This window comes from Salvelinus fontinalis, chromosome 1, assembly GCF_029448725.1.
Source record: "Salvelinus fontinalis isolate EN_2023a chromosome 1, ASM2944872v1, whole genome shotgun sequence".
Classification (NCBI taxonomy): domain Eukaryota; kingdom Metazoa; phylum Chordata; class Actinopteri; order Salmoniformes; family Salmonidae; genus Salvelinus; species Salvelinus fontinalis.
In genome coordinates this window covers 26,841,615-26,854,579 of record NC_074665.1, presented here as the reverse complement: position 1 = coordinate 26,854,579, position 12,965 = coordinate 26,841,615, and the positions used below count along the sequence as shown (strand labels likewise).

The 12,965-nt window shown below is 41.9% G+C and overlaps 1 protein-coding gene across 3 annotated transcripts in view; it reads right to left on the bottom strand.

Moving 5' to 3' along the window:
* LOC129851458 (heat shock 70 kDa protein 12A-like) overlaps positions 1-12,965 on the bottom strand; it is a 53,479-nt gene that overhangs the window by 21,659 nt on the left and 18,855 nt on the right. For all 3 annotated transcript variants that reach the window (XM_055918030.1, XM_055918021.1, XM_055918012.1), the window contains exons 2-3: positions 1,034-1,110; positions 689-819 (exon numbers count right to left, since the gene is read on the bottom strand). In XM_055918030.1, the coding sequence (XP_055774005.1) occupies positions 689-819; positions 1,034-1,105 (203 nt within the window). In that variant the 5' untranslated portion in view covers positions 1,106-1,110. The remainder of the gene's footprint in view (positions 1-688; positions 820-1,033; positions 1,111-12,965) is intronic.

Here is a 12,965-nt window from a genome sequence, read left to right as displayed (position 1 = left end):
AAGATTGGCCAACCCTGCTCTAAGATATGCCATGAACTCAAAGTTCAAATAGGGCCCCTTAAAACTAGCGCATGAAACCATATAAACACCTGTCGGTTTTGTGAGGGACTGCACTGCACTGTATGGAGGTTGGCCCTGGTGCCTGGCACACACAGGGGAGAGAGTTGACCTGTGTGTTTTATGGGTCAGAGGATCTCAGGACTGTAGTCCAGCTGGTTCCTCAGCTCAGTGAACCAGATCATCCTCCCAGCGCCAACAGGACCATTACACTGACTGGGACCAAGATGACCGCCAATGAGGCATATAAGTGGTGAGAGAGGGAGCAAACACTGTTTCATTTGACTTCTAAAGACAGTCATTGGGAATCCAGTTAGAAGCCTCTGTGCCCTTATACATCTCCATTTGATGACAATGAATTTGAGGAGCAATACTTTGATGAACACGTTTAACCTGGCTATCAGCAACCCTTCTGGTATGATTACGCATAGACAAGTGCTAAGACCAGAAAGTAGAACTATGCATTCTTATCATTATTAGCTATCTCTCCTGCATCACCTGCCAGATAATATTTAATAAGACTGCTACGGAAAAAGAACAGCCTGACCTGAGTGCACCTCCCTATGACTCCTTCAACCTCTCTCTCTCCTCCTGCTACCAGGGACTGCATTGCAGCGTTGGCTTGGCTCACCTCATGGTGTGAATGCATTCTGGCTCCTTAGTGAAGGCGTAAGCATAGCCGCTGGAAGTGGTGCCAAAGTCGATGGCAACCACCACGATGAACGAAGGTCCCGTGTGGGCATTCGAGTCCGTGTCATTTTGCTGAGGTGGAGAGGACAGAAAATCAGAGTCAACAAATGGAGAATGTGTGATTTATTCTGGATGGAAAAGCAGATGAGTTAGAAAGACTGTGTGGTGAATCTCTCATACCAATCTCGCCTGCCAACCTCTCATACCAGAGTAATGGAGTTGTTTGACTTCATTCAGCTCTTATGGATCTATCTCCACGCAGAATATTCCATGGAATGTTTCTTACCTGAATGTGGGAGGGTGACAGTGGGGTGATGCCAGGGTCACCCATGCTCTTTGCTGGAGAGGGAGTTGCCATTGCATCTGAGGAGACAAAGAGAAGTAGATACAACGAGTGATAAAACAATAACAAACAACAGATACAGTGCCTTGGAAAAGTATTCATCCCACTTGGCGTTTTTCCTATTTTGTTGCATTACAACCTGTAATTTAAATAGATTTTTATTTGAATTTCATGTAATGGACATACACAAAATAGTCCAAATTGGTGAAGTGAAATTTAAAAAAGAACTTGTTTAAAGAATTTCAAAAAATGTAAACGAAAAAGTGGTAAGTGCATATGTATTCACCCCCTTTACTATGAAGCCCCTAAATAAGATCTGGTGCAACCAATTACCTTCAGAAGTCACATAATTAGTTAAATAAAGTCCACCTGTGTGCAATCTAAGTGTCACATGATCTAAGTATATATACACACCTGTTCTGAAAGGCCCCAGAATCTGCAAAAAGGCATGTGGGAGACTCCCCAGACACATGGAAGAAAGTACTCTGGTCAGATGAGACAAAAATTGAGCTTTTTGGCCATCAAGGAAAACACTATGTCTGGCGCAAACCCAACAACTCTCATCACCCAGAGAACAACATCTCCACAGCAGCATCATGCTGTGGGGATGTTTTTCATCGGCAGGGACTGGGAAACTGGTCAGAATTGAGGGAATGATGGATGGTGCTAAATACAGGGAAATTCTTGAGGAAAACCTGTTTCAGTCTTCCATAGATTTGAGATTGGAGCGGAGGTTCACCTTTCAGCAGGACAATGACCCTAAGCATACTGCAAAAGCAACACCTGAGTGGTTTAAGGGGAAACATTTAAATGTCTTGGAATGGCACAGTCAAAGCCCAGACCTCAATCCAATTGAGAATATGTGGTATGACTTAAAGATTGCTGTACATCAGCGGAACCCATTCAACTTGAAGGAGCTGGAGCAGTTTTTCCTTGAAGAATGGGCAAAGATCCCAGTGGCTAGATGTGCCAAGCTTATAGAGACTGTAATTGCTGCAAAAGGTGGCTCTACAAAGTATTGATATTGGGAGGTGGGGGGGGGGGTTGGTGAATAGTTATGCACGCTCAAGTTCTGTTTTTTTGTCTTATTTCTTGTTTGTTACACAATAAAAAATATTTTGTATCTTCAGAGTGGTAGGCATGTTGTGTAAATCAAATGATACAACCCCCAAAAAATCTATTTTAATTCCAGGTTGCAAGGCAACAAAATAGAAAAAAATGCCAAGGGGGGTGAATACTTTCACAAGCCACTGTAGCTCAAACAAAATAATGAGAATTAGTACATACTGTATGTCTATTAGTATATTGTCACTCACTATTTCTCAACCATTCATCTTAGTTATGATTGTTCAGTCATCCTCTGATAATACACTACAAAGAATATTGCCATTCTAATATTTTATTCGAAACTCCTAACTATATAACAACTCTTCATTTAAGAAAAAACGGCTGATGCACCTGCCTTTTAAGGAAAACGCCATTTGAAATGAATTAAAGATTGTATTCGTCCATTTGCCACCACTTTCATTAGATTCACTTAATACTGCAGCACTTATGAAAAGGCCCTTTGACAATGCACAATAACAGTGCTTCCTCTACAGTTTTAAGTGTCTGGGGATGGTCTCTCAATGGGACATCATGTCATCTGTCCGTTTTCCACATGGCACATCCTTTTCTCGCCCTTACAGAGTGGCTGAGTGGTCCGAATCCCCACAATGCACTTTGCTTGGTAATTACTGTATGGAATTATGGACCACCTGTGGATAGACTCCACTTTCTCCACCCCCTCCCCCATGCCCCCATCCTAAAATCATAACCTTGAGTCTTATTTTAAAGTGCAATCTGCATTTCCTACATCCATCCTTTTCATTTAAATGAATGATACACATGGAGAACATCATTTATAAAGGCCGCATGAGCTGAGATCTTACTGTTGTGCTGCAACCTGGATGTAGACGTAACATGGTAAATTTAAATCTGTCTCCCTCCATTTAGTATGATATGTTACATTTATTAATTTGTGGATGTCCTTCATGTATGATATGTTATGAAATGTTACAAATTGCAATTCGTACAATATGTTACAAATTTGCAATACATATGATACAGTATGTTATGAATTACGATTTGTTGTGGCTAATGTTAGCTAGGTGGCTAATGCTAGCTAGGCTAGGGGTTAGGGGTTAAGGTTAGGGTTAAGGTTATGAGTTATTGTTAGGGATAAGGTTAGGGTTAGGGGAAGGATTAGCTAACATGCTAAGTAGTTGCAAAGTAGCTAAAAAGTAGTAAGTAGTTGCAAAGATGCTAATTAGCTAAAGCTGTCCGTGATGTGATTCGAACACGCAACCTTTGGGTTTAAGTAACCATACCGAACGTAACAGCCCCCCCCCCCATCCCATTCATATCTCGAAATTCATATAGTAACAGCCTATTTATTTCTGGATCAACACACTCACTCATCATCACAAATTGTAAGCATGCTATTTACAGTGCATCGGGAAAAAAGGCTGGGCTATCAGCTGATCATTGATGTTGATGTTAGCTAGCTTAGCTAGCTTCATTTCTTTTACTGATTGTGATTTACCTCTGTATGTCTTTCTGCCTCTCTCTGCTGCACATATCAGCCAACCGGACCGAATATTGATGATGATGTCGGCTAAATAAATTGTTATCAAGTGTTAATCAAATGTTATGCTACTGTGGCAGTACTGTTGATTTTTAAACTAGCTAGCTAGCTACACACACTCTACCGGTGACCGCATCTCTCAAGCCATGCATGTTTGGATACCGGGCGTGTGCAATTTCTGTACAGGGCAGACTACTGTGAAAAAGGCGCAACCGCACCCACAAGCTCTGTAGACAGCAGATCAACAGGCGCAACAAACGGACAGGGTGGTGGGTGGCAAACTTGACGACAACTTGTGGGCAGTGGGTTCCGAACAACAATGACAAAAATGTATACAAAAAAAAATATTGGGGGGGAAATTATAATACCACCTAAAAGGGCACTATCTGTGCACGTGCCTGAAACATAATATATCATAATAATTTGAGTGTCACAGATTTACATTTACTACGTTACGTCTAGTTTTTGAGGCCAGGCTGTGTACCCCATCAGAACCCAAAATATAAGCCTGTTTAACATTCTTTGTAGAAAAATTAAATAAGAATTGTAAACAAACACTGGTTAACAAACACATCAAAACATGGTTAAAACTTAATTTTGATATCATGGATGGTCAGTCCTTGTATCCAAAGCTCTGTCTATGAATTTCAGCGTGGTTAAATTTCTTCAGCCGCATCCCTCAGCTGCTACAAAAACAGTGGTGGGGAACGCTTGGTTATTGTTTGAAATGCAGATTTCCCCTTTAAAAGAGAGCAATAAAAATCAAATCAAGGAGTCTGAGTTTTTGTGTGTGTGTGTGTTTGTGTTTGTGTTTGTGTAGATTGTTTACCTGTCAGCATAAAATTCTTCATGAGAAATTTTATACAAATTTGTATTGAGTTCCATACAAGCGGTTGAAAATATCAATGCAGACCTTTTTTCAGACTATTGAGTGCAAGTGGATTTGGGCATCTGGTTGAGAATGTTATATTTATTTATTTTCAATTTCATTGAATAACCCATTAAATCCTTTACACAAGTCAACCAGAAACTAGAAAGCGGTGTCGAAGTCGAGGAATCACTGACAATCACATTGTGGAGATGGCAATATAAACGTAAGACATTTACATAACTGGCAACAGCAAATACATTATTAATTTAATAGTGTGGTGCCTTCACACTTACATAACTGTAATGTTATATAACAATATAATGATTTTCTTCAACATCCCACACTATTGTTACTGTCGGGCTCGGAAAAAGTGCTTATAATTAATCCGAAATAAGCAAACAATGCTCTTGCTCAACCTATCAACTGCCAACAAAGTTTCCTCAGAATAAGTGCTAAGGAATCAATGTTTCAATGAAGGTAGCTCACTTCAGAGAGATTGGATTGAATAGTGAAGTGGAGAAGCCCTAGAATAGCCTACAATCCTGAATTCTAATAGTCAAAATACAATCAAGTCCCAACAGCACGACATCATTTTCTTCTAATCATCAGAGTGAAAAAAGAAACACTGAGCCACCACAAAAAGAGCTGCTAGATGAAGCCATAGATAGAGTATCCTGTTTCCCCTCCCTTTCTACATCCTAGCAGAGTGGTCCTGCTGCCTGGAATGTTCTACACACATTCTGACAGGAAGCAGAGCCATTCCTCCTCCATAAGCGACTGACAGGCCTCCAGACAGATATGTGTCCTGCATCTATAAAGTTGAAAACTTTTTCAGAGAGGCTCCTGATTTTTGTGCCTGGACTTTTTTCTCCTCTCGGCAGGAGGAGCTTTTACTTCCTGTTCTCGTCACATTCCTCTGTTTCCCCAGACAACTCTTTGCATTTTTCAGGCCCTCAGTACAGATCTCAGAATGGGTTTATACAGGAGAACTAGGCCCCAATCTATGACTGCACAATGGAGGTTTTTCCGATACCACAAATGAGCAGCAAGAACAGGAATGTAAAACTGGTGTCAAAGTTAATTACAAGTTTATAGAAGCTACTACTGCATTTTCCTGTGTGCATATTTGGTATTATATAGGCAAAGGCAGAGTTAGGATATGTCAGATACATAGACCACACTAGAGCTTTGCTAACCAACCTGAGCCCTGATGGGCCCCGACATTATACATCGGGTTTGGGCCGGGTAGGGCCTGTTTTTTAATTCATAACTAGGGTACGGGCAGGGCTCGGGTATCACACAATTGATCAGTCAAAAAATGTAAGCTGAGCCATTTGCTTGTGCTCTGCAGCACAGTACAGTCATATCTGACTAAGATCATAACATGGTGTCAGAAGTGCTTCAACCTCATCAAATATAAAACAGGAGAGATTATTTCACCGAAAAGAATAATGTTCCTTGTGAGTGATGAAAAAGTAGCTAACAGCTAACTGCTCTCTCATGTCTTTTCATTGAGCAGAGCAGCCCAAGCAAAGCCGTTGCTATGGATACTCTCAGACCCAGAGCCGCCATGAGCAGTGCGCATGCAGAGCGAGCAGTGCGTAGGGAGCGAGTGACACACAGAAAGGAGCAGCTAATGGATTTACTAAAGTAGGAAGTCATTTCTGATTTCAGGTTTCGGGCAAGGCCTGAACGTCGCGGGCATGGGTAGGGCTCAGGCTTAAAATTCATGCCTGTGCCTCTATACCTCACTAACAAGTTTTCATACAATACTCATTTGAATCCTTAAGACACAAATGGTTTGGATAGCTTCAAATAGACAGTGAAAAACTGGTTATTTCTACCTCTAGAAGCCGGGTTACATTGACAAGCTCTTCGTCTATCGAATGACTGATGATTCTTCTCGTGTGATCATCATAGCCCACTCTCAGTGAGTGCCTGTGTGATAAAGAAAAAAGAAGCCAATCCAATCCATGCTTTTAACCTCTGGCCCTGTGGCACTCCCCTGAGAAATGATGTCAGAGCTTCCTCTTGTCATCTCTGGCCAGATAGCTAGGCTCACACCACCTCTTCAATACAGCTTCAAGTGTGAGGGGAAGGAAAGAAATGGCCGCACATGAAATGTCCTTCACGTCGTCTCTGATTTTCTCAAATTCTCATACTATAAGATTGAAGAACCAGTACATTTTATTGCTGCTCGTACGGGACGATGACAGCGAGAAAAAGGCAAAAGATGCATAAACACGATGAGCAAACACATTCCTTGTATTGCTGTTGTTGTTCAGAGATGCATGCAATTACCAAAAAAAGAGGCTCATCTTTCATTATGGCTAGCACTAACATTTGATTGAAAAGGAACAGGGTAAGGACTTCTCCATCTTGGATCATCTGCTAATTTACCAAGAAGCGAGTTCACGATCGGTGCATTATCAATGACAGTGTTGAAACCCATCCTTTACTTTACCTTCATTAAAGACAGAAGAAGAGCACTCAATATCTAATAGTGCAAGGCCTGATGAACGTCAACATGCTCCTTCTCATGTCTTGCTTAGGTTAGATTTAACCTGTGTGTCTTGTCCAATAGACCTAATCTACAGATCGTTATATTTGGAATCTGACAAACTGGCCAAGCATGTTAAGCTAATAGAAATAGGTCCTTGGAGCAATAAACCACATTTTTAAAACAATCTTTACGTTTAGCGCAAAAATAAACACAACATTTTTGTTAAATAACTAACATCTGGCGAGCGAGTGCATGTTAAATACCGTACCACGGTCCACAGTCCATTCAAAGGTTCATTTAAAAAGAACAGACAAGTGAGATTCTTGTCTCTTTGCAAGTCTGATTAGATCTATTTGAAATCCATTGCACCAGTTCCAGAGTAGTTCACAAGGTACTGTAGGCCTCATAGGCACACAGACGGATAACCTCAGCCTTAAATGACAACAATGATATTCTACAAAGGACAAGTGCATGTGTATTGTGCATGTAATCAATTCAAGACATTCTGTACTTTTATGTATTATATAGTACAACTGGCATGTATAGATACTGTAAACATCAGAGAATGTGTAGATCAACCGTTTCTCCAGAGAGTGGACACTGATTGGGACAGCAGACGCAATGTGTGGCGTAATCAACAACGCTTACAAAGGCAAAGAGATGCCCCATTACATTCACTGCCACACAAAAAAATCCCTATCAAAAGGCTACATTCATGTGGATGAAGGGAAAATTAGTTTGGGTGGCTCTCCTTTTGAGAGAATGTCCTACTTCTTCCCTCATCTGAGGTCCCATGCGGGGGGGGGGGGGAAAGAGAGAGAGAGAGAGAGACAGAGAGACAGAGAGAGAGAGAGAGAGACAGAGAGAGACAGAGACAGAGACAGAGACAGAGAGGCAGAGAGGCAGAGAGACAGAGAGACAGAGAGACAGAGAGACAGAGAGAGAGAGACAGAGACAGAGACAGAGACAGAGAGGCAGAGAGGCAGAGAGACAGAGAGACAGAGAGACAGAGAGACAGAGAGACAGAGAGACAGAGAGACAGAGAGACAGAGAGACAGAGAGAGAGAGAGACCGCCTTCATTCTCCCTCCCTCTTTATCAACTGCATCCAGCTGGCCAAGTGCCAAGACACACAGTGCAGAGAAGCAGCAGCCTGACAACAGCTGTGGCTAGGAGAGTTTCTAGCACCCTTCATAGTCCACACGCATGCATATACACACACTCGGATCTAATTGTTTCCAGATCTGCTTTTCAGGTGTCCTGCTACGACTACTATAGGCCTGTTTAAATAAATGTGGTAAAACTGAGATACTCCTCCACAGATGAGTGGAATGTATTGTGTAATAGTTACAGATAATCACTATTGTAGGGAGAACGGTGGACGGTCATTTGGCATGATGCTTCAGAGAATATGTCAAAATTATTCAGCCTATTTAGTGAAACATGCAACTTGTTAGAAAAAATATATAAAATCACATAATTTACACACTAATAAGTATATTTCCATATACAAATGAAATCCCTGTGTGATAAGTCCCGCATATTATGAACAGTTAAAGATTCTCCCTCCCTGTCCTTCTACACTAGCAGGAAGCACTGAGAAAGGTACTGATATAAAACTGCCTTGGACTCAGAAATCAATCTTTAGATCTGCGTCTACTGCAGCTCAAGGTCAAACGGTATCCCAGCAGTGGAGAATCTGCAGATAAGACAGAAATTCACCTCCGCTCAACTGAGTGAAGCGTAAACTGATTACCATAGAACACAACTAGGTTTATCTTGATCAGCATATCCTCACCTGCTATGGTGCTGTAGATACTGTATGCATAGTGCTACCTTTCCCCTACATTATCTGCAGATAAAATGGTGTAGGCCTATATGTCAAGTATTATAAACTCTATGGCATGAGAGGGGTGGAAAAACTAGCTAATATAACTGGTGAGAAATTGAGGGACTTCCAACCATTGTATTGTATTGCATGTTTCCAATGGTCAAGGTGCAACACAGAAACCACATGGTTTCTCTGAGAAAGTACCCATGAATGCCCTCTCAGGTATCCTCCAAACAGAGCGGAGGAGACGGGGAGGTAGGGACATCTGCTTAACTGTTGTATAGTAAAATAAACATGTCCAGCTAGCGGCTCCCCGCCGGACCTTTTAGAGAAAGAAGTCCTTGTTCTAGATCGGTCTGGAGGTAAATCAGTGTGACACTTTGACAGCAGCACATCAGTTGCCTGAGGAGCCTCAAAGTACACAGCTTAGTGGCTACACATCTTGTGCTTTTGACTGGCCCACTGAGCAGGGGAGCGGCTGGGAAATGGTGGGAACAGTGGCGCAACAATAAACATACACAGATTTGTCAGTTTGTCAAGGCTCGCTCAATGTCAATGTACATTTTCTGACCTGGCCTCCACAATCACCCGGCCCAATCCAATTGAGATGGTTCGGGATGAGTTGGACTGCAGAGTGAAGGAAAAGCAGCCAACAAGTGCTCAACATATGTAGGAACTCCTTCAAGACTGTTGGAAAAGCATTCCAGGTAAGGCTGGTTGAGAGAATGCCAAGACCGTGCAAAGCAGTCATCAAGGCAAAGGGTGGCTACTTTGAAGAATCTCAAATATTAAATATATTTTTATTTGTTTAACACTTTTTTTGGTTACTACATGATTCCATATGTGTTATTTCATAGTTTTGATATCTTCACTATTATTCTACAACGTAGAAAATAGTAAAAATAATGAAAAACCCTGGAATGAGTAGGCGTGTCCAAACATTGAAGTGGTACTGTATGTAGGTAGGTAGTCTAAGTTAGACAAACAGCTATCTAAATCTTGTAGTAATCACGGCCAGATAATGTGCCGATGGGGCCCTCGTCCCTCAGAGGGCTCGCAATGATTTGTTGAGTCACTCAGGTATCATACGAATGCACATAAGACATGGCAAAATGTGAAGTAGATTTGTAGGAAATTAGCTTTAAAACTGCAAAATGAGGGGGCCTCCCGAGTGGCGCAGCAGTCTAAGGCACTGCATCGCGTCACTACAGACCTGGGTTCGATCCCTGGCTGTGTCACAACTGCCTGTGACCGGGAGTCCCATAGGGCGGTGCACAATTGGCCCAGGGTCGTGAGGGTTTGGCCGTGGGCGGGCTTTACTTGGCTCATTGCGCTCAAGCGTGGGCCGGGCGCCTACAGGCTGACTTTGGCCGTCAGTTGAACAGCTTTTCCTCCGAAAAGGTTGGTGCAGCTGGCTTCCAGGTTTAGTGAGCGGGTTTTAAGAATAGCAGTTTGGCAGGACATGTTTCGGAGGACGCATGATTCGACCTTCGCCTCTCCTGAGCCCGTTGGGGAGTTGCAGCGATGAGACAAGACGATAATTGGATTGAAATTGGGGAGAAGAAGGGGGGGGGAAACAACAATAACAACAACAAAAACATGATCTTCTCCCCATGGCAAAATGTGTAGAATTGCAGGAAATGGGTTTTAAAACTGCTAAATGTTCTCTCCGCCAACAAGAGGGGTGTCAAGAGTTTGGGGTTGCATGGGTTGTGAGGTGGGGGGTGTTACTATGCCGACAAATTATAATATCTATCCGGACCCTTGCCACCTAGGAAATTTGTGTGAGGGGACATTATCAAATAGCATTTGAGTACCCCTGTCCTCCCTTGGTTCTCTTTTTAGTCGCCAATTTCCAATTCATGTAGCACTTCAAAATGACATGTAAGCCAAGCTTCAACAGCACATATTGGATAGATAACCTAGATCAAACATGAGAATAGTGTAAAAGTTCTTAGTGTGTGGCCTTACTACTACAACAAGAATATGGAACAATGTTAAGAGGAATTTGAAGGAAAGGAGTGAGCCTGGTTTCCTACAAGGGCACAGCGTTTAGGTCATACTGAGGAAATTGATAAAACCTCTCCAAAGAACAATGGCCTTGCTTCCTTCCTCTCTCTACGTTGGAAACCCGGATAACAACAAAGCCACGGCGAAATAATAAGACAATGGCTGATAGTAAGACAATTCAATTTGATACACAACAGATAAAAATAGCTGCCCATTGTTTACGTATTGCAGACACGTTAACACTGCACGTTCAAAAGCATCCTCTAACAGCAACATCTGCTCGGCAATGACCCTTGTTATCAGTGCTTTCGTGCTATCATCCATTTCAGTCTTAAACTAAACACATGGGTTACACATAGCGATGGTGCTTTGAGTTTAATTGTCTGAGAATCTGCCCAGTTGTTTATTGGGTCTTTCCACGAAAAGAGTGCCTTTTGCGTCCCTTTGATATATAAGTATTAATTGTGCATCAATATTCATTTTTTTTCAACTGTAAAGTCCTAGTTATTTTGTTGCTTTGACGAAGTCATTTCTGAAGAGTATTATTTATTTAATGTGATTAGTGAATAATTTAAAGTTGAAGTCGGAAGATTACATACACCTAAGCCAAATAAATGTAAACTCAGTTTTTCACAATTCCTGACATTTAATCATAGTAAAACTTCCCTGTCTTAGGTCAGTTAGGATCACCACTTTATTTTAAGAATGTGAAATGTCAGAAAAATAGTAGAGAGAATGATTTCTTTCAGCTTTTATTTCTTTCATCACATTCCCAGTGGGGCAGAAGTTTACATACACTCAATTAGTATTTGGTAGCATTGCCTTTAAATTGTTTAACTTGGGTCAAACGTTTCGGGTAGACTTCCACAAGCTTCCCACAATAAGTTGGGTGAATTTTGGCCCATTCCTCCTGACAGAGCTGGTGTAACTGAGTCAGGTTTGTAGGCCTCCTTACTCACACACGCTTTTTCAGTTCTGCCCACACATTTTCTATGAGATTAAGGTCAGGGCTTTGTGATGGCCACTCCAATAACTTGACTTTGTTGTCCTTAAGCCATTTGCCACAACTTTGGAAGTATACTTGGGGTCATTGTCCATTTGGAAGACCCATTTGCGACCAAGCTTTAACTTCTTGACTGATGTCTTGAGATGTGGCTTCAGTATATCCACATAATTTTCCTCCCTCATGATGACATCTATTTTGTGAAGTGCACCAGTCCCTCCTGCAGCAAAGCACCCCCACAACAGGATACTGCCACCCCCGTGCTTCACGGTTGGGATGGTGTTCTTCGGCTTGCAAGCCTCTCCCTTTTTCCTCCAAACATAACGATGGTCATTATGGCCAAACAGTTCTATTTTGGTTTCATCAGACCAGAGGACATTTCTCAAAAAAGTACAATCTTTGTCCCCATGTGCAGTTGCAAACCGTAGTCTGGCTTTTTATGGCGGTTTTGGAGCAGTGGCTGCTTCCTTGCTGAACGGCATTTCAGGTTATGTCGATATAGGACTCGTTTTACTGTGGATATAGATACTTTTGTACCTGTTTCCACCAGCATTTTCACAAGGTCCTTTGCTGTTGTTCTGGGATTGATTTGCACTTTTCGCACCAAAGTACGTTCATCTCTAGGAGACAGAACGCGTCTCCTTCCTGAGCTGTATGATGGCTGCATGGTCCCATGGTGTTTATACTTGTGTACTATTGTTTGTACAGATGAACGTGGTACCTTCAGGCATTTGGAAATTGCTCCCAAGGATGAACCAGACTTGTGGAGGGCTACAATTGTTTTTTCTGAGGTCTTGGCTGATTTCTTTTGATTTTGCCATGATGTCAAGCAAAGAGTGACTCAAATGATGTCAATTAGCCTAACAGAAGCTTCGAAAGCCATGACATCATTTTCTGGAATTGTCCAAGCTGTTTAAAGGCACAGTAAACTTAGTGTATATAAACTTCTGACACACTGGAATTGTGATAGATCATTTCAATTAAAATTCACTGTGTCTGTAAACAATTGTTAGGACAATTACTTGTGTCATG